At 38.9% G+C, this 22,161-nt stretch overlaps 1 protein-coding gene across 1 annotated transcript; it reads left to right on the top strand.

Annotated features, from left to right (window-relative positions):
- Positions 1,509 to 21,159, top strand: LOC109824518 (clavaminate synthase-like protein At3g21360). The gene is made up of 3 exons (XM_020391139.1): positions 1,509 to 2,027; positions 18,673 to 18,926; positions 20,380 to 21,159. The coding sequence occupies exons 1-3, from the start codon at positions 1,653 to 1,655 to the stop codon at positions 20,738 to 20,740; spliced, it is 990 nt and encodes a 329-aa protein (XP_020246728.1). The 5' UTR covers positions 1,509 to 1,652; the 3' UTR covers positions 20,741 to 21,159.

Below are 22,161 nucleotides of genomic sequence, written 5' to 3'. Positions count from 1 at the left end.
ATACAAGATTATAAAACCAAAATTAAAAATTTGCAAAGAGAAACTGTTTACCATTTATTGGATGTAATGTAACAAACATGAACTACCTAAAAGTAACTTCGGTAATGATTTCGACATGTGGGTAAAAATTATGAATAATATATTGACTTGTATGGTTAGACCCCATTAAAAATCCGATAAATCTGCAATATCTGTCTCTGATTGGATTACTATGGCCTAATTAACTCATATATACTTTTTTTAATATAAATTATATACTTAGAGAGATATTTCAAATTTTAAAAATGATTAAATCCTCCATACTCATCTATAACAAGAGAGCAAAAGAGAAAAAAAAAAAAATCATAAGAACCAGATAACAACCAAAACAAGATCCATATCTTAAATTCTTGGGTTTTTTAGATATTAGTAAATCATAGATACTTTGATGTTAGTCCTTCAATATTCATATTTTGATATTAGTCTCCCAAATTATCTTAATATGTTGGTATCAGTTACTCTAGTTAGTTGCTTTTAAAATGAGTGGAGAATATTTTGTTTTCTCGAACTTTTTTCTTGAATGGACTGTTATATATACCTCCTCCTCCCCTCTGACCTCCTCTCTTCCCTCGACCACCGTCGCTGCCCCCTCTCTACTCTATTGCTCCTGTGAAGGTAGTGGTGATGGTGGAGGAGATGAGAGTACTTGTGGGAGGAGGTTATGGAGGTGGAGGAGATGACAAATGTGGAGATGGAGGAAGCGGCGATGGAAAATACTTGTAGCGAAGGAGATGGAGGTGATAGGGAGTGAGAGAGAGAGAGGAAGGGGTCATAAGTTAATTCCCCAACAATGAATAGTGGTATCCTCATCATGATTTAAAAGAGTTTTAAACTAATTTTGGGCTCTATTACCAAAATATGCAGATATGGTATCCTCAGCATATTAAAATAATTTTGGGCTCTATTACCAAAATATGCAGATTTGGAGGACTAATATCAAAATACCTATCAACATCTCAAGAAAAAAAACCCCCCTAGATTGCTATAGCCTTATGGTGTGTTTGGGAGTTTACGTAGGAAAGAGAAGGAAGGGGAAAGAAGGGGGAAAATTCCCCTTCCTTTCATTCCCCTCAATTACACCCCAATTTGGGGTGTAAAAATTTAAGCCAAATTTCCCCTCTATTCCCCCTCCTCTACCCTCCTAAATGAAACTCCCAAACAAGATTAATGGCTTGTTTGGATTGAGGTGAATGAGGGTGAAGGGAAGTTAGGGGAACCATTCACTTCCATTCACCTTGTTTGGGAACACTTAGAAGGTGAAGTTAATTCACCTTCATTCACCTCCATTCACCCCCTACTAGTATAAAAATTGTTACCCCCCAAATTGGGGTGTAACCAAGGGGAAGGGAACTCCCTTCCCTTCCCTTCTATTCACTTCACTCAGTTTCCCTTAACTTCCCTTCACCCCCTGCAAATCCAAACAGGCCAAATAAAATTTCCCTTCCCTTCCCCCTCTCTCTCCTACATTCAAACAGGCCATTAGTTACACTCGTATACAATCGGGGAGAGATTCCAAATCCACCGCGCTAAGCTCAAAGACGAAAGAGCAAAAAAAAAAGGAGGATAAAATCCACAAGAAACCAGATAAGAAACCAATTAAGTAATAAATTCCAATGGCGGGCGAGCTCGACCCATTCATGGAAACCCAGATCCCCCACCAAAAATTCATCACCGACATCCTTTTCCCTTCAGTCATCACCCCAAACCCATCATCAAGCCTCAACCTCCACCAATTCACAGACTCCATCAAAGCCCACAAAGCCCGGTTCGAGAACCTCCTCCATCGGACCGGGGCGGTTCTATTCAGAGGGTTCCCTGTCCGAACCGCGTCCGACTTCGACCGGACCGTCGAGGCTTTCGGGTTCGGGTTCGAGGAGTTGCCTTACGTGGGCGGTGCGGCTCCTAGGTCGAACGTTGTGGGTCGGGTTTTTACTGCTAACGAATCACCGCCCGACCAGAAGATCCCATTTCACCACGAGATGGCTCAGGTATGGAATCAACGCTTGCAGTGATTATACGGCACTTCATCATTCTTGATAAATTCGATATACATGCTCTTTAGTGTTAATAATAATTTCATATACCCAGACAAGTGGATGCAATAGAAAATGAATGATTACTACTATAGTTCGCACCTATTATTATTTTTATAATTGGTGGAGAGATGTGTTGTTTCACTAGAAAAATTGTCTGCTTTTGCAGGATGTTTTCTCATGTATTTCCTCTGTTTGTAGTTATTTTGTTCTTTTGTTTATTGGGAAACTCCAAAAAAGGGTTTCTGAGAAAGAATTTGGATCCTCTCCACTAGAAAAGAAAAGCAGTGGAAAAGTAACGGAGGGATCACTACTTTTATATTTAAGCCTTTTTCGGGTGGGTGACTACGATTTATTCTAAATTTAGCACTCGCCATACCCCACTTATTGCACTCTAAGAAGCACGGACACGCGGAAATAAGCCCCGAGTCCGTGTCCGACGCGTGCCGGACGCGGACACGCGTCGGACATGTGGTCAACGCCGCCGACACGCGTCAACACACCGACACGCGTGTCAACTCGCTCCCGACACGGCTAGCTCGTTCCTGACATGGCTGAGAAGGCGAAAAAAATAAAAACCCGAAACCCAAACCCAAACCCTAACTTCTTCACTCACCCGATCGGCTGGGATTCGCGAAAAAAAAAGAAAACGCCACCACAATCCTGATCTCTCTCTCTGATCTCAGCTTGTCCTTGTCGTCGTCCTCGTCGACAATCCAATCTCGGCTCGTCCTCGTCCTCGCTCGTCATCTCTCCCTCGATCTCTCGTCGGCTAGGTTAGTGTCTCTCTCTCATTCTTCGACTCTCTCCCTCGACCTCTCTTTCTCTGATTCTTCAGTCTCTCTCCTGATCTCTCTCACTGATTTTTCGTCTCTCTCTCCCGATCTCTCTCTCTGATTCTTTTGTAGGCGTCAAAAATTGCCTATAGATTATCATACGTAGCTCAAGATAGAGAGAAAGCGATAAACGTTATCATCTGAGTTGCATAGGATCATCCAAAGCTAAAGATCAATTAAAGAATGCACAAGAAGTGCATCACGCAAGGTTTGAGACGTAAAAAATGTCTCAGAAGCATAAGAGAAACTCATAGTTTCTGAGACAGTTATAACTGTCTCGAAAACTATGAGGAAGCTTATAGCTTCCGAGACACATACAACTGTCTCGGAAGCATGAAGGGAATCCACAGTTTCCGAGACGGTTGTAACTGTCTCGGAAGCTATAAGGAAGACTATAGATTCCGAGACACTTACAATTGTCTCGGAAGCTAAGGTGATACAGATGATAGTTTTCTCAAGATTCGCGCATGCCACGTGGCTCCATAATTGTTAGAGATCGTGTGTGAACGTGGGGAAGACGTTACAAGCGAAATTTACGTTAATAACTGTCAAAATAATAACATTAATACGTGTTTAAAGCAGTTATAAAAGGACTAAAAGGAAGCATGTTTCCGAGACAGTTGCAATTATCTCGGAAATGGAAAGCCAACCACGCTTTCGAGACAATTACATCTGTCTCGAAAGTGGGAGCCTCCCGACGCGATTTCTTTTCGACTTCTAACTTTAGTTATTATTCCTAAGGGCTATAAATACCCCCTAGGACCATTACTAACGAGGACTGAGCATTTTGGAGCAGATTAAGCGGAGAGATTTGAGCAAATTGGTGAATTCCAAGCAAGAAAGAGAGTCTTCATCACGTGCAAGCCTTTTTTAGAGTTCTTGTGATTCCTTAAGATCTAAGCTTTGATTTGATCTTAAGAAGAGTGTTTATTTTACATCGATAAGAAATTCACTTTCTTTTTTACTTCTAAACGAAGCAAGAATTCCCAAATAGCCTTCACGGTTCAATCTAAATCTATGATTCGATGGTTCACGGGCTAACGTATCTTTGGCACAGGTAAAGATCCCACGCAAGCAGCGAACTATAAACGTTCCTGCGTGTGTTTCTAAGGAGTATTGTAATTTGATTTTTTATTGTAAAGAGTAGTTTTACAAAGCACAAAACTTTCCCTTCTGTATTCATTATAATCGATAAAAAATTATAATGAATTCTACAACAAAACTTGTTCTTGATGCAAACACGCTGGCGATCACAGTGGGAGCTAACAGTCTCGCTGTCGAGACCGTCGTGTCGCAGTCGATCAAGATACCGGTTGAATCCACGATCGAGTACGAACTCAACCAAGCGAAGTTTGAGGAATATCTGTCGTTCACATCCTCAAAGTCTTCCTCGCCTCGCAAATACTGGAAGATTTCATCTTCTAAGAAGGTTTTCAAGTTTTCGACCACGTCGAATGCCACAGGTGAAGACTCGCCCAATTGTTGCTGAGGATTCTACTCGTAACACCTCTGTTCGCGATGACTCTTCTCTAGTTAAGAAGTCATTGAATCAAAGCCCACCGGCACTGACAAAAAGGGCTCGTCAGAGACAACGTCAGCGCCGCGCTCGTCAAATGGCTAAGGCATTGGAACAAACCGACGGGGTCCGCTACTACACAGACTTAGAGTCGAGAAAACATCAAGTGGTCCAGTCACCCCAACGACAAACCACTCGCATCTCTGCTAAACTTACGACGGAGGAATAAACTCTTGTCAATAAGGCTCGTTCGACCCTCAAAGAACGCATACAAAGGCGTCGTACAAACGCTGCTCGTGCTCATGCTCTTTTGCAACAAAGACGAGAAGGAAAGAAGAAAATGGTGTCTAAAGAATCACCAAGAACCAATCAAGTTTGGATTCCCAAATCTGAACTTGTGTAAAAATCAGATCGGCGGGATGCATCCTCCAACCGAAACACTTGTAAGTGTCTCGGCTAAGAGAACTTCACCTGAGACACACATAAGTGTCTCAACCAAAGGGGTTGTGTCCGAGACACTTGTAACTGTCTCGGACAAAGGAGCTGTATCCGAGACACACATAAGTGTCTCGGTCAAAGGGAATCTTCCAGTGCTTCTCCTTCGACTCTATCGACATCTATTCTTGGTTCGTCTACTGCAACCACATCTGCTACGTCACCAGTAAAGCCATGGTTCACTCCTGACCTGTCAAAATTCAAGATCACAATAGCGGATCGCCTCTGTCTTTTACCTGATGATCGAGGCAAAGCTCCAGTCAAAGAACGCTTGGGTCCAGTGAATGAACTCCGAGTAAATTCTTACGCTAGGGTCGTAAATATCCACCTATCAGGACAAAACAATCACAGGAGGAGAAAACTCAGATTTCCTCTCGTTTGGGGCCTATAAAGACTCCATACTCGCAAGGGTGTGGATCTAAACATATAACCTTAGATCGCTCAGAGGCGACAACAAGTCGTCCTGAGTATGTCAATAATGTTCAAATACAAAAACAGAAGATATGTTGCTCTGGTCACCATGCTGATGAGCTATACTATCAAACTAAGCGTGGAAACAAATCACGAAAGAGGACTGTTCGAGAAACAAGTCCTCATTGTGTATGTGAGAGGCTTATTAAAGCAGTGTTGTCTGGATGTAGTTCTAAAACCGTTCCGTCAAGAGTGTTTGTATTCCAGAGACTTTCCACCGAAACGTCAAAGCCCAAGTCGAGACGTTTCCGTAAAAAGCCTACTGTTCAAGAGGATGAATTCTCTGAAATCACTATCAATATGACAGACAGAAGAAGACAATGTGCCACCAATTTCGATCCTGATTTCTCTCTAGGAGGAAGGGTTGGTCGAGGTCTTTCTCAAAAGATGTCACAATTACAGTTAAGAGACAACCGTCGTAGAGATTATAAGAGGATGCATGAAGGAATATCTTCAGAAGATGAACTTTCAGATACTAACTCTGTACTTGCTTCCGATGATACGATGTCTAGTGTAGGACAAGCCAGTGAATCATTTACAATTACACCTGATCAGTTAGCCCAGATGTTACAAGAAGCTTTGGCTAAGCAACAAGAAGAGATCAGAGCTGAAATAAAAACAAAGATGGAGTTGACGATACAACAGATGAGTGATTTACAAGTTTAACAACATCTACAACAATCAGAATTAAGTCAAAAGGCTGAGTCTAGCCGGCGTAATACCATACATGTTCAAATAACTGAGGTTGATAGTGATCAAGAGGTGGATGAAACTATATTTGCTGATCCTCCTCCTAATAAAGATAATTCTGAGGGTGGTCCAGTTAAGTTGCCTATCCAACTTTCTCAAACTCACCCGAAGAAGAATACAAATGAGGATAAGAAAATGAAGGAGCTTGAAAACAAAGTTAATGTTTTGATGGGGGCTCAAGAAGTAAAGAAAACGGGTATTCCGTGCCCGTATCCAAGGGAGTGTGATTCAATTCCTTACCCCTCGAAATTCAGTTGATTAACTTCACTCCTTTTAATGGCAATGGTTCACCCACTCAACATTTGATTTATTTCAAGTCTCATTTGAGTGTAATCTTCGGAAATAAGATTTTGATGGTCCGGTCATTCGTTAGGACCCTTTGTGGGGTCGCCTTCGATTGGTACTGACGTCTTAAGCCTGAAAGTATCAACAGTTGGGATGATATGAAAAGTTTATTCCTTATCAATTTCTTTGACGATGACACCGAGGTATCGATTGGTATTTGTTGGATGAGGAACAGAAAGATGGGGAATTAGTTGATGCCTTCGTCAAACGGTTCCAAAACAAAGCGGTAAATTATCAAGATCCGGTCACCGAAGAGTTCATCCTTCAGACATGCCACAACAATCTTTCTTTGGATGTCCTAGAAGTCATGGGGTTGTATCTTCTAATACTTGAAAAGAATTAAAAATGCGGAGCGAACAAGTTGAATACTTTCTTAAGAGGAAGAAGCTTGAGAGGTCAACCGCCAGCTAATCCTCAAAAGCAAAATTTTAACCCTTGAGATAGAGGAAAGGAGTCTGCGATGGCTGTTGATGCTCACCAAACATCACAATAACTTAATAACAATCACAACAGTCACTTTTTCAGCTGCCACACCAATCACAACAGTTTCCAAGGCAGCCCAAGACTTTGGAACCTAGATTTCCGAAAGAATATTCTTTTAGTACCGGTTATATAAGTACCTTTTGGATAACAACAAGATCAAACTTCCGCCAGTCACGAATCAGAAAGAAGCTAAGAAGACAACTGACCCAAAATATTGTGCGTATCACAGAAGGGTCCATCATCCTACCAAGATGTGTTATGTCTTAAAAAACAAAATACAACTTTGATCGACGTTGGTATTATGACCGCGAAGCCGAAAGAGAAGAAAGTAGACGCGAATGCAGTATCCATTAGCTTCGATTCAGTTCCTTTGTCATAGTTTCAACCTGAACCCGTGTCAAAGGTTAAAATACAAATTGTCAACGATGACCCTCACAGACAATGTCAAAAGGGACTTGTGTCACATACAACCCCAAATGGCGAGACCCTCTGGGTTCATCCCGATTTGCTTGAAGATGAACAATGAACGATATCCTCATCCAAGAAGAAGTTGGAAGACAAAGAAAAAAGAAGTCCTGTTACAGAACCTCAGTAATTCCTGAAGAAAATGATGAAGAAATTCAAACTTTACCGTCTACTGAGGAAGAACATGAAGCATTTGCTATCAGAAGTGGAAATGAATACCGCTTCAATTATCCAAGTGCGTCCGAACAACTAGCTGAGCAGAGGGTGGTAAAGACCATACCTTCCAAAACCTTAGCAGTGATTGTAACTCCCCCTATACCGGCTGAAAAACCTCAACAGTTGGCTAAGCAAAAAGAGAAAGGACCCCAGCACAAAGAAGTTCAAAATCCAAAGCAGTCTCGTTTCAATCGACCGATTGGAAGAGATAAACCAGAAAGTTCGAACGCTCCGTACCGTTTCGATGTCATGGCTCAGTTAGCCAGTATCCCAACGAGGATCACTCTATACGAGTTGCTGCGCCTTTCAAAAGATACCATGGAAGCTTTATAAGAAGCTTTGGCTGATTCTGATGTGTTTCTCACTCAAATTAAACTAGCCCCTAAAGAACCGGAGTCATCAGTTCAATACTATAATTTATTGACCACGAAATTTTCTTGCATTGCTTTTACCAAAGAGGATATGCAAGTGAAGAACTCGAAGCATGATAGGTATTTGTATTTCACCAGATATATTAGCTCAAGCGTCGTTAACCGGATCCAAGTCGATCCGGGTTCCACTGTTAGTATCATGCCACTTCGGTTGATCTACCACCTTAGAATTCCCGCCAACAAATTAGCCTCCAAGGAACCGTTATCTATGGATTTAACACCAGTAGGTCTAGGCTATTAGGAAAGATCCGGGTGAAATGTCAACTCGGAGATTTAAGATCGAAGGTCACTTGTTATGTGATTGATGCAGAGACTTCTTATAACTTACTGTTGGGTCGTCCTTGGATCTACGGCAATGTTATAGTTCCTTCCACCCTCCATCAGTGTCTGAAATATGTTGATATTAGAGGTCAAGACGGTGGTCGCGGATAAGCAATCATTTAAGGGGTTAGAAAATTATTTTATTGACTCCATTCTTTATGGTGTCGAATCTAATACTGAACCATCTGCCCATGGTACGGACAGCGGAGAAGAAGCTGATACCGAAGTCGGGCTCGATTATGATGAAGGTCTTGTATTAAATGATATCAAACCTCTTGTAATCGATCTTGACGGTGATGAATCATCGGATAAAAGTTATAACTGGCAACTTGCTGATGAAATAATAAATGATGATTTAGAGTAATCGCATTGTCTCGATGATGTAATGCATAAACTGTATGACAATCCCGACATGCACATGCCGCTTTGGTCGTCTTGCACGATGAAGAAGTGCATCCAGGACTTCTTCGAAACAACCCTAGTCCTACCTACAAAGGCAGAGGGTGGAAAAAAATAATCTTTGGTAAAGAGGAGTCATCACTGTCCTCTGATCTCTTCTTAGAAACCAATACTGATGATGAAGGGCATGGATGGTATTTCTTTAGATATAGTTCACAAGCAAGTGACTACATGAAAAAACAAGGGTCCAACCTCACGCTCGGTGAAGATCTTCGTTTTGATCAAAGGAACCGGGTTCAGCCCTGTCCTGTCTACGTACCAAAAGGAAAACCTGATAATTATTACAGACATAAAAGAGTTTTAAGTTATGTCTCGTCATCTGATGACGAATGTTGCTGGCAAGTCATCGACCAATTGACAAATAAAAATGAGTGTTCATCTGATTCCTCAGGTTGGGATTCTGACATTATTAGCCTTGGAGAAATATTCAAAGGCTTAATATCAAATATGGCTACCATCGATCCTTTTACGATAAAAGAAGATGATCAATTACCCACTTAGGAAGATCCCTGGATACATTATATGAAAATCCAATATGGTGACCGATTCGAACAGAGGGAACCTCCTACTGAAGATAAAGTAGTCCGGGTCAATATGAGTGACGAAGTCAATCCGAAGCACATATTTATTAGCGACTATCTTCCGTCAGATGAGAAAAAAGAATTGATCGTCCTCATTAAAGAATATATCGACGTTTTCGCTTGGAACTACGAAGATATGCCGGGACTTGATCCAAATATGACAATGCATAGCCTTAACATCAAACCCGATGTTAAACCTATCAAACAACAGCAGAGACGGTTTCATCTATAAATTATGGAAGCGATAGAAACCGAAGTCAAGAAATTGATTGATTCAGGCTTCATCAGGGAAGAACAACATCCTGATTGGTTGGTAAATATTATCTCGATCCTAAAAAAAGAGAAAATCAGAATCTGTATTTACTTCAGAGATCTGAATACCGCTTGTCCTAAAGACGACTTCTCTCTACCGATTACAAATGTCATCATTGATAACACATGCGAATTCGAGAGAATATTATTTATGGATGGATTTTCAGAATACAATCAAATTAAGATGCACCCGGATGATGAAAAACATACTGCGTTCAGGATAGCCCTAGGCGTTTTCTGTTACACAGTCATACCTTTTGGCTTGAAAAACGCTAACGCTACATACCAACGAGCAATGACGAAGATCTTTCAAGGACACATTCGAAAGACCGTCGAATGCTATGTTGACGATTTGGTTGTTAAGAGCCGTGACAAGAGCGATCACATTAACGATTTGAAAACGACGTTCGATCTTATGAGGAGTCATCAATTGAAGATAAACCTTATTAAATCCTTCTCAGAATGTTTAGCGGTAAATTCTTTGGATTCGTCGTCACCACCACATCGATCCCGACAAAGTGAAAGCAATACATGAATTGCAACCCTGAGAAATCTTTAGGAACTCAGAGGATTGTAGGGACGATTGGCTTATATTCGTCGGTTCATATCAAACCTTTCTAGAAAATATCAACCATTCTCCAAGCTCACAAAGAAAGGTGTGTCATTCATTTGGGATGAAACCTGTCAAAAAATATTCGAGGATATCAAAACATATCTAGCGAATCCGTCTATTCGTGTTGCACCGACATCGGGTAAATCGTTTTAGATTTATGTCAAAGCGACGAGCCATTCGTTAAGTGCATTGCTTGCACAAGACGACGATAACGGTCACGAGCAAGCGGTGTATTATCTAAGCCGTACGTTAGTAGGCGCCGAATCTCGATATTCGATGATTGAGAAGGAATGCATCGCTTTACTGTTCGCAATTCAGAAGATGCAGCATTATCTAGTTAGACAAACGATTTATGTCGTTTCCGTCGTGAACCCAATTTGAGTGTTCATGACCCAACCGGTCTCTATGAATTGGCATTTAGCTAGGTGGACTCTACTTTTATCCTAGTATGATCTACATTTTAAACAGCAAAAGTCGGTTAAAGGTCATGTAATTTGTGATCTTTTGGTGGTTAATCCTACAAAAGATACAGCTGAATTGTACAAAGATTTACCGGATGAAACTCACGAAGTCAACACCACTTCACATCAACAAGTGTGGTAATTGCACTTCGACGGAGTGTCCAGAGCAACCAATGTAGCAAGCACTCCCAGATGTTCGAAAATATCTTCAGGTGTCAGAGTCATACTAGTTTCTCTGGAGAAACACATATTGCCTTGAGCCTATTCACTTACTGAACCGTCCTCTAATAATATTGCTGAATACAACGCACTAATAATTGGACTTAATTTCGCCAAAGAGCTGGGGGTCGAATACCTTAAAGTTTTTTGTGATTCTCAACTGATAGTCAATCAGATACGAGGAAAGTACGAGGTCAGAAATTAAGATCTGATTTTATATACCAGACGGCCATTGAAATGGCGAACTCGTTTGAAGAATTTTCCATCGAGTATATTCCACGTCTTCAAAACGCATATGCAGATGCATTGACGGCTTTAGCTGTATCTTTGGCACAACCTCCCGAGACAGAACAATTAGTCACAGTGAGAACTCACCAGCTTATCGTGCCAATTCACGATTCGATCGTCAAAGAGGCACATTCAACGAGAATCGAACTCGAAGCTCAAGATTGACGTTTTCTTATCATCGATTACGGTATTTTACCTGAAGATGTAAAAGAAAGATTCAGTCCGGCGAAAGGAGCTAAGATTTTACTATAATGCCACGACACAAATATTGTATCGTCGTTCATATGATGGTCTATTACTTCACTGTCTATATAATAGAGAAGCAGAAGAAGCACTTAAAGAAGCGCATGATGGAGTATGTGTGCGCACCAACCTGGTCCTAAACTCTGTGATCGACTTAGAAGAATGAGATATTATTGACTAATTATGATCAAGGACGCGATTGACTACGTCCGACGATGTCACGTATGTCAAATACATGCAAATTATATGCACCAGCCTCCGGAGCATTTGCACTCATCAGCGACATCATGACCATTCGAAACATGGGGAATGAACATTGTGGGTCTTATTTTCCCGCATTCAGTCAAAGATGACCGCTTTATTCTGACAATCACCGATTACTTCTCAATGTGGGCCGAAACTATTCCGCTTAAAGAGGTAAAGACGAGCGGTGTTGTCAAATTCATTAAACACTATATTATATACCGATATGGTGTCCCGATTCATCAGCAATGCGTTCATCAAATTTTATGGTAAATTCGGAATACAGGACGTTTCATCAACGACCTATAATCCCACAGCTAATGGATTAGCTGAAACTTCCAATAAGATAATTACTAAGATTTTATCAAAACTCGTGAAAGTCAATAAACGAGATTGGGATGATAAGCTGGGTGAAGCTCTGTGGGCTTATCGCACTACCGTCCGCACGCCAACCGGAGCAACTCCATATTCCTTAGTTTATGGATGTGAATCTGTCCTCCCGTTGAAAATCTAAATTCTTTCTCTCCGCATCGCTCTTGCATTAGGAATAACGACAGAAGAACAACATCAAAAACATCTCGAAGAGTTAGAAATGTTAGATGAAAAATGCTTGGAAGCTTAGCAACAAATCGAGTTTTATCAGGCCAGAATTTCCCGTGTTTTTAATAAAAGAGTCCAACAACGAAGCTTCAAAGAAGGAGACCTAGTTCTTGCTGTTCGGCGACTCATAATTCTCAATTCTAAGAAAAAAGGAAAATTCCAACCCAAATGGGAAGGATCGTTTGTAATAGAGATAGTCTATTCAAACGGTGCATATCGCCTAATCACCCAAGATGATCACAAACTAATTATGCCAATAAATGAGAAGTTTCTGAAGAAGTACTACCCTTAGTACGTCCAGGATAACCTATTTAGATGGGAAGTTCCTAGAGAATACCATACAGGGTATTTTTAAGGATAACCCGAGATCAGTCAATTATTTCAGATAGAAACTAATCATCTCAGTAATTCATTCAAAATGATTAAGAATCTCCCACTATGGTTATCTAATTATTTCCAAAATGATTAAGAATCTCCCACTGTGATTTTCCAAGCATTTTTCGTTGAGATGAAATTCAACAATTGCATATAGTCGATCTTTCCTCACGAAACCCCCATGATGCAATTGTGGAGTGCTCGATGATTCACAATTCTTCACCATAAAATCCCTCACCGATCAAATTAATTGACGCTAGGTCCATCAAAATCCTTCATGGATTAAAATCATTCAAACTCTCATTGTATCTAGTCTTTAACACTCCCACTGTTGAAGTAATGATACAACATTCAAAAGTTCAATATGCTGATCTGTAGCAATCAGTGAACCCCTTCATGTTAGATATTTATTACTTGACATCGAAAACCCTCACTGAGTGATATGTACAACTCAACATCCCTATTGTTATTTGTATCTTTATTACCACTGTTTCTTGGTTAAACCTTCCTATAGTTAGGACCAAAGCCAAAATTCCCTCTCGATTCTTTTTATGAACGAGAGGTCAACTTTCTAAATCGAGATCTCCTTTCGATAAACGAAGAGGCCTCAACCCAATTTGAACAATAAAGCTTATAAAAGGTAGAATTGTTTCAACTCCCACTTGGTCAAACCTTTCTACAGTTAGGATCAAAACCAAAATCCCCTCCCGATTTCTTCCATGAATGAGAAGTCCATTTTCAGAACCGGAACTTCCTTTCGATAAACTGTCTCGGAAATAGGAGTCCCCCGACGCGACTTTTTTTTGACTTCTGAATTCAGTTATTGTTCCTAAGGGCTATAAATACCCCTCTAGGATCATTACTAACGAGGACTGAGCATTTTGGAACAAATTAAGCAGAGAGACTTGAGCAATTTGGTGAATTCCAAGCAAGAAAGAGAGTTTTCATCACGTGCAAGTCTTTTTTAGAGTTCTTGTGATTCCTTAAGATCTAAGCTTTGACTTGATCTTAAGAAGAATGTTTATCTTACATCGATAAGAAATTCACTTCCTTTTCTTCTAAACGAAGCAAGAATTCTCAAATAGCCTTCACGGTTCAATCTGAATCTGTGATTCAGCGGTCCACGGGCTAATACACCCCCGACACAGGCAAAGATCCTACGCAAGCAACGAACGATAAATGTTCCTGCGTGTGTTTCTAAGGAGTATTGTAATTTGATTTTTTTTTGTTATAAAGAGTAGTTTTACAAAGCACGAAACTTGCTCTTCTGTATTCATTGTAATCGACAAACAATTATAATGAATTCTACAACAAAACTTGTTCCTGACGCAAACATCTTCGTTTCTCTCTCCCTCGATCTCTCGATCTCTCTCTATCTCTCTGATTCTTCAGTCTCTCTCTCCCGATCTCTCTCTGATTCTTCGTCCCTCTCTCCCGATCTCTCTCTCTCTCTGATTCTTCGTCTCTCTCTCCCGATCTCTTGCCCTCTCTCTCTCTGATTCTCACTCGTCTCTCTCTGAATCCGTCTCTTTTTCTCTATATAAAGAATTTACTGTTTTTACATTTTAATTTACTGTTTTATGTTAATTTATTATTAATTAATTAGGGTTCTATTAATTTACTGTTAATTAATTAAGGTTCCATTTTTTGATTTACTATTAATTAGGATTTTAGTTACTGTTTTGCTGTTGTTAATTTTTTAATTTACTATTATTGCTATTGTACTTTAAAAAAATGGAACAAGAAGGGAGTTCTAGTGGTAGTGGAATACAAGATGACACATGTTCGCTTTGAAAATATGTTGCCAAATTAGAGAAAAGGGGGGAATGACAAAAAGAAATTAGAGATGGAGATGTAATTATTACAGAGAGGAGTTTACCGGTTCACACTCAAGAGTTAAAAATCATCTCTCGAGGATAAGCAGGACTAGAATTAAGATGTGTTCCAAGTCAACACCCAAAAACCTAAGGGAGTTTCAAAGGACGTTGGATCAAGCGGAGGCACGATTGAGGGCTTCTAGGCCTAAGACGCCAGTTTTGCTTACATCTTTGATTGCAAGTTTGACCGATGTAAGTACAAGTGCAAGCATGCTGATTCGTGAAAGTGAATCTAAGAGGAGGGGGCCTAATACCGTGGAACAAGCATTCAACATGGGAGAAAGGGAGGAATTAGATGCATTGATTGGTAGGATTTTCTTCATCGAGGGATTGTTCTTAAACTTGACAAGGAATTCATATTATGCCAAGGCTTTTACATATGCCGCAAGCAATCCAATTTTTGGCTACATGCCTCCTGGTTACAATTACATGAGGACCACTATCTTATAACGTGAGAAAACTCACGTAGAGAGATTGATGGAGCCTATCAGGGGCACATGGCAACAGAAAAAGGTCTCCATTTGTAGTGTTAGGTGGGCGGATGCACAAAGGAGGCCCATCATCATTTTATGGCGGTGTGTGAGGGTAAGCCAATGTTCTTGAATGTCGTGAATACCGAGGGAGAAGTTAAATAAATATTTTATCCAAGCGAAGCTAGAAAAGTACATCACAGAGGTGTGACCACAAAATATCATCCAAATCATAATCGATAATGTTTCGGCATGCAAGGCCGCGGGAGGGCTTTGTGGAGGACACCTAGCCTCACATATTTTGGACTCTTAGTGTAGTCCATACACTCAATCTTGCTATCAAGAATATTTGTGCGGTTAAGAACACGGAAGTAAATGTCGTGGCTTATGCACAATTATAATGGATTACAGAGATCTTCGATGATGCATTGCTTATGAAGAATTTTATCATGAACCACTCTATGTGGCTTGCCATGTTCAATGATTATTCCAAGATGAAGCTTCTATCGATTGCCAACACATGATTTGCCTCGTGGATTATTATGTTGAAGAGGTTTAAGGTCGTCAAGAGAGACCTCCAAGACATGGTCCTTAGTGATCGATGGAGCTTGTATAGAGAATATGATGTGGGGAAAGCTCAATTTGTGAAAGAGAAAGTCCTTGATGATTTGTGGTGGGACAATATAGATTTTATTCTTAACTTCACTGGCCCAATCTGTGAAATGATAAATGTCAGTGACACCGATACACCATGTCTTCATTTGGTGTATGATATGTGGGATACAATGATTGAGAAGATGAAACAAGCTATTTATAGGCATAAGGGTAAAAGGGATAACGAGGAATCTCCTTTTTATGAGGTGGTTCACAAGATCTTAGAGGATTGATGGAGCAAGAGCAACACCTCGCTTCAGTGCTTGGCATACTCTTTAGTTCCATGGTAATATTTTACATGTCACTCTTTAGTGCGAATATTTCTATTAATCAATACATTGTGAGCTAATTTATGTTATTAACGAATATAGGTACTATCATTCCACATGGCTCAATGAGAACGTCAATCGGTAAGCTCCAAATCAAGGTCTTGAGATCTCTACGGAAAGAGCAAAGTGCTTAAGAAGATACTATCTTAACCCCGATGAATGACGGGTGGTGAACTTGGAATATGCTAAGTTTGTGGAGGCTTTGGAGGCTTTTAGTGATCCGGATTCTCTTTCTGATAGAGGACATATGGATCCGAAGTCATGGTGACTTCTTTATGGTCCAAATACTCAAAATTTGCAAGCATTGGCCGTAAAACTTCTAGGCCAACCTTGTTCCTCCTCTTGTTGTGAACGGAATTGGAGTATGTGGGGAATCAAGAATGTGGGATGTTGGTGGAGATACCTTCGACTCATTTCAAGGTGCCGACATTTTAGATGTTGCTGCTCTTTCTCTTGACGAGCCCACGATGGAGGCCGTTGTGTTTGAAGAGGATGAAGGAGTTGAAGCCATAGAACAATCTTTTTGATGTTTCAACTTGAAAACTTTATTTTAAGATACGCTTTTGGTTGTAATTTTTATATTTTTGTAATGTTAGTAACTTAGTATTTTGTAGTCATGGAACTAGTTGCAACTTGAACTTTATTCTCTTGTATTTTTATATGCTCAAGATGAAAGTAATAAAAATTAAAATTTGGTATTATCTTCAAATCAGTTACATAACTCACATTTATCATTAATTATACAAGCCAAGGTTACATAATAATATAACATAAAAATTGATCTATTTTTCTATATGTTAGTCTTCTCTTTCTTGTATTTTTTAATATTATTATCTTTAATTCTCCAAGAGATCATTGCCATCCTGACGTCTTAATTCACACCTACAACATACACTTTCTGTTAGTTTCTTATTTATAATCTCCACTTTACATAACAAAAAATATGAAAATGTAATAGGAATTTAATAATATTAAAAAAATCTAGCCGTGTCGCCGTGTCCTATTTTTTGGGTTTTGCCATGTCCGTGTCGTATCCGTGTCGTCGTGTCCGTGCTCCATAGATTGCACTCATACCTAATTTGCACTTAAAGATAAATCATAATAATCAATTAGGTAATCAACAATTCTAATAACATAGTGATCTCTCCTTTTTTTTTGTGTTAGTGGAGAGGATTTGAATCCTCCAAGAAATTCCACATCAGCCCAAGAGATATACATTTTCAATTATGTTAATTGGTTGACAACAGAAAGGAAACTTCATCCCTAGAACTGACAAAAGTGTACGAAATGGGAAAACCCATTTCCGAGATTTTAGGGCTTTTTTCTTGGAATTCAATTTCCCCCCTTTCTGGAAAATCAACCAAATAGGCCCTTAGCTGAAAAGTTGACATATTTATTATACTTTCACTGTTGTATTTTGATTGAGGATTTTGTTTTTTGCAGGTAATTAGTGTCATTTCAGTTAAAAGTATGCTTTTTTCTTTCCTTTCAAGATTTTATCAGACACTTTTATTCCGGTGTATTTGTTTCTTAGTTTTCGTTGAAGAAATTGAAATGGTTAGCATCATGGGTCACGGTAAAAGCTTAATTGATATAACTAAAAATAGTGATGTGGAAGACTTCAATATTTATACCCATTGTGGATAATTCTGTTTTTAGAAAATAAAGATTTTGTTATTGCATACTGATAGAGGATTCTGTGTTGGAAGCTGATTATCGTTGTTTCAGTATTTAAAAAAAAAGTGTTTTCTTTCTCTTTGCAATATGATTTTTTTCTACTTATCTATGAACTTTGTTTTTAGCTTAGCTGAAGAATTTGACATTTAGAACATTCTTTCCTTATTATATATTGATCAAGAGCTTTGAATTAGAAAGCTAATTGGCGTTCTTTCAATTAGAAAACTAATATGGTTAGCATATAGGAGCACACTGAAAGCTAAATACCTAGGTTTAATATGATAAAAGTTATTTTAGAAATCTGTAATAACTATACCAATGAGAATTATTTTATTCCTGTGTCTCAAAATTCTGATACTTTATTTTCAGTAGGAACGAAAAAAAAACGTTATTAATAAGTTTTTATATTTTGGTTTTTGGCCCCCCCCCCCCCCAAAAAAAAAGCAGAAAAAAATTCCTTGTGTAATTGTAATTAACACAAGTAATTGAACCTTTTTTTAATATGCATTTTTGAGCTTTTCTTTTGTATTTTTTACTGGATGCTTTGTTTTTAGTATGGGTGAAGAAATTTGAAATGGTTTTCTCAAAAAATAAATTGAAATGGTTAGTATTAGGGTCACAATGAAATCCTAAAACATAGGCTTGATATCATGAAAATTGATCTCAGGAAAACTTCAATAATTATACCTGTATTCTGTTCATGTCTCTTGAAAATGCAGTAACTTCTTGCTGAAAAAGACGTATAAATACCTTTCTTAATTGTGTTCTTCTGCTTCATTGTGCCTCGTTTTTTCCTGCAATTATTACTCTATGCTACTCTATAACAGAACTGGATGTTACAGTTATTTGATTGTTGAGCGTTTGTTGCAGGTTCCCAAGTACCCATCAAAACTGTTTTTCTTTTGCGAGGAGGAACCAAGAAGTGGAGGGGAAACTCCTATAGTTCTAAGCCATTATGTTTATGAGAGGATGAAGGAAAAACACCTAGAATTTGTGGAGAAGCTTGAAAAGCTTGGCTTGATCTATACGAGAATATTGGGGGAAGGAGATGACCCTTCTTCTCCTATTGGCCGTGGCTGGCAATCGACATTTTTAACAAAAGATAAGAGTACAGCAGAGGAAAGGTTCGATAATCTTGTCTTCTAATTATGATGTTAAACAAAGTAGAATTTTGGTCTATGCCTGTTATATTTAGAGATTGTTTGGTTTGCTACAACTCTAGGGGTTACAACTACAAATGCATGAGACTGGGTCATTTTGGGCCTGTTACAACTTTTTGTTTCATTGCAACTGATAAATATAGTTTCAATTCAGTTGCGAAAAGACCTCTGATTGCAGTCGACAACTTACAAAGGTCTAACTGTAAGTTGTGATTTCAATCTGTTTGGACTACAAATGAGGCTTAAGTTGCAATATACTTATCAACAATACACAATTGAAATCCAAGTAACTTGATAGCTCAAAATACACATGCAACTACGATTTTAACTAAAACTGAACCAAGTAACTACAACCGCAACTACATTCGACATCAACTGCATGGAACTAGTACTTGCATTGGAATTCCAATTACAACGAATTAATCAGACAAAATTTCCATTTTTGTTTTGAATCAACATAAAGGAATTGCATTAACTTTTGCTGAACATGCAGCCTACATACTCATCTATTTCTATTTCTGACAGTGCATAGGTTTACAAAGAAGAAAGAAGACATACTAGCTGTTTATTATTAATTGTATAGCTAAAACATCTGTAGGGCTTTCTGTTGGTAGGGAACATGTATAAATGAATGATACTATTCCCGGGTTGTCGGTATGTAGACTAATGGTGCACTGACATGCTTGAGACAATAATGGTCTAAAATCTGAAGTTATTAATTAGGAAGAGTTTGAACAACAAACGAAGATTCGGAGTAGGGAACTATTTTTATATTTAGTATGCTAATAATTCACAAGAGGGCCATTTTTAACACAATGTTGAGCCTAGACAACATTAAACCTACCCTAATTTTTTTTTGTCTTGGGCCTCCTATCTAATGTGTTGATATTACACAAGTCATCATTTAAGTATAATCATATGATGTTAACAAGAACTTTGGCAGACAGATTACATTACGTCAAAGCTCACGTATGCTACTGGTCAAAGATGTATGGCTGTGTATTTGCGTCTGTTTATCTTCATAGATTGTCATGGACTCATGCTGCTTTCAATGATTTCGTTCTTAAGATGTTCATAGCATTAGGTTAGAATATCTGTAATTTTAGCTACATAAGCACTGATTGCTTTGATATCTGTTCTTTATTTTTACTATGAGTAGATTTCACAAAACTACCATGAGCAGTTAAGGGTTTCACACAAAATACCATGAACTATTTTTATTCGAGAAGATACCATAATCTTTTTCACTAAACTATAATTGTCGACAGCCGTCAGCAATAGTATTTCTCACCTTAACTATAAGGGGTATCTTAGACATTTTAACAATGTCATTAATACTGTAGTTTTCTCTAGTAAGAATAATTTATGGTACTTTTGTGCAAAACCTAATACATCCTTATATTTCAAAATCCACCAGGGCTGCAAAATTGGGTATGAAGTTGGAATGGACAGAAGATGGGGTTAAAACAATAATGGGCCCGATACCAGCCATTAAATACGACGAAAGTAGGGGGAGGAAAATATGGTTTAATAGCATGGTGGCTGCTTACACTGGCTGGAAAGATGCTAGAAATGATCCCGTGAAGGCTGTAACTTTTGGAGATGGAACACCTTTGCCTCCAGATGTTATAGAAGATTGCTTGAAAATCCTCGAAGAAAAATCAGTTGCCATACCTTGGAAGCAGGGTGATATTCTTCTGTTGGACAATTTGGCTGTTCTTCATTCAAGAAGATCATTTGAACCTCCTAGACGTATTCTCGCTTCACTTTGTGTATAATTGTCTACTAAATGAGTAAACGCGAGCTGGTTCGCCACTCCACAGTGTTGGCTAGCCATTATCGACATATCCAAGCCATCGGCTATGATCTAGGTATGTTGATGATTTAGGCACCACATCATTAACATTCCAGCCAACACTATGGAGAAAGACCAGCCTTCGTTTTACTCTGACTAAATTTTAACTTCAGTTGTAAAATCTGCCTCGTTATGAATCAAAACTCTGAAGAGATGTGTACAAAAAGAAAATAAGATGCGGAGCATACCCGGTCTTATGTTGTTATACCGCAACTAAGAACCTTATGTGCCGAAGATATTTGTAATTTGTATGTCAGTTGTTCTAGGCGTCTGTTTTAAAGAGTTGAGGAATCATGTCTTTCGAAGTGGAGCTATAAACAATGTAAAATCTCTGGTTATTCATTCACTGTGTCCATATATGCTACAAGTTAATAACATGAGAAATGTTCCCATGTGTATATCCAGTTGTGTTGGCATGGACTACTAATACATTCAGCCTGTCTGATACTGGAATGTTAAGTTTGGACAAATAATTGTTCAACTGAATCTATCTCCTGATCTTTCTTAAGGTCTTGCTAGTGTTAGGAGAACATAGGGGAAGATAACAGAAGAGTTTCTCTTGGTATCTAACAATTTGTGATTAATACTTGCTGATTCTTGTTTAATTAGAATTGTTACTTCTACAAGGGCTCTAGAGTAAGCAGTAATTTTGTTCTTCTCGATATATTATCTGAGAACGCAGCATGAGTGTAGCGTACGTTTAATATTTTGTTCTTCTCGATCTATTATTTGGGAATACAGCAAAAGTCTAGTGTCTGTTTTATATGTTTCTGTTTGCATATGTTCTCGATTCTTCTGAACCTTTTGATGGAGTAGGGTGTTTGTGGCAACCATCCTAAGGGGGCTGTTTGGCAACCCACTAAAACTGGGCCAAGTTTAAACCTAGCCCCATTTTGATCTATTTTGTGTTTTGAAAAACCTGGGCCAACTCTAGTTCAGCCTTTTTAGCTCATTTTTAGCCTTCAAAACCAGGCCGAAGTTAAGCCATCGTCACCACCCCAATATGGAGAGAAACAATATTAAAGTCTGACCTTGTTTTTTGTTGTTTGCCAAACAAAGTCTAGCCCGCTTTTAAAGCAAACCAGTTTTGTTTGGGACCAAAAGAAAACTAGTTTAAAGATTAAATTTAGCCTCACGAAACTGAGTCAATATTGGCCCAGTTTTACACAAATTGACTTTTTCTCAGAATAGGGGACGAACCTAACTCCATTTTCAAAAGTTGCTAAACTTGCAAACCGGGAAAAAATATAAAAAAATAAAAGCAAACCTTTACTACACTGAAAAATGAGCATTTAGTCCCAGCAGCAGTTGATGCTTTTAGATGCCATCATCGCCAGCTCACCT

This window comes from Asparagus officinalis, chromosome 1, assembly GCF_001876935.1.
Source record: "Asparagus officinalis chromosome 1, Aspof.V1, whole genome shotgun sequence".
Classification (NCBI taxonomy): Eukaryota; Viridiplantae; Streptophyta; class Magnoliopsida; order Asparagales; family Asparagaceae; genus Asparagus; species Asparagus officinalis.
The sequence above is the reverse complement of the archived record's forward strand: the minus strand, read 5'-3'. Positions and strand labels throughout refer to the sequence as shown.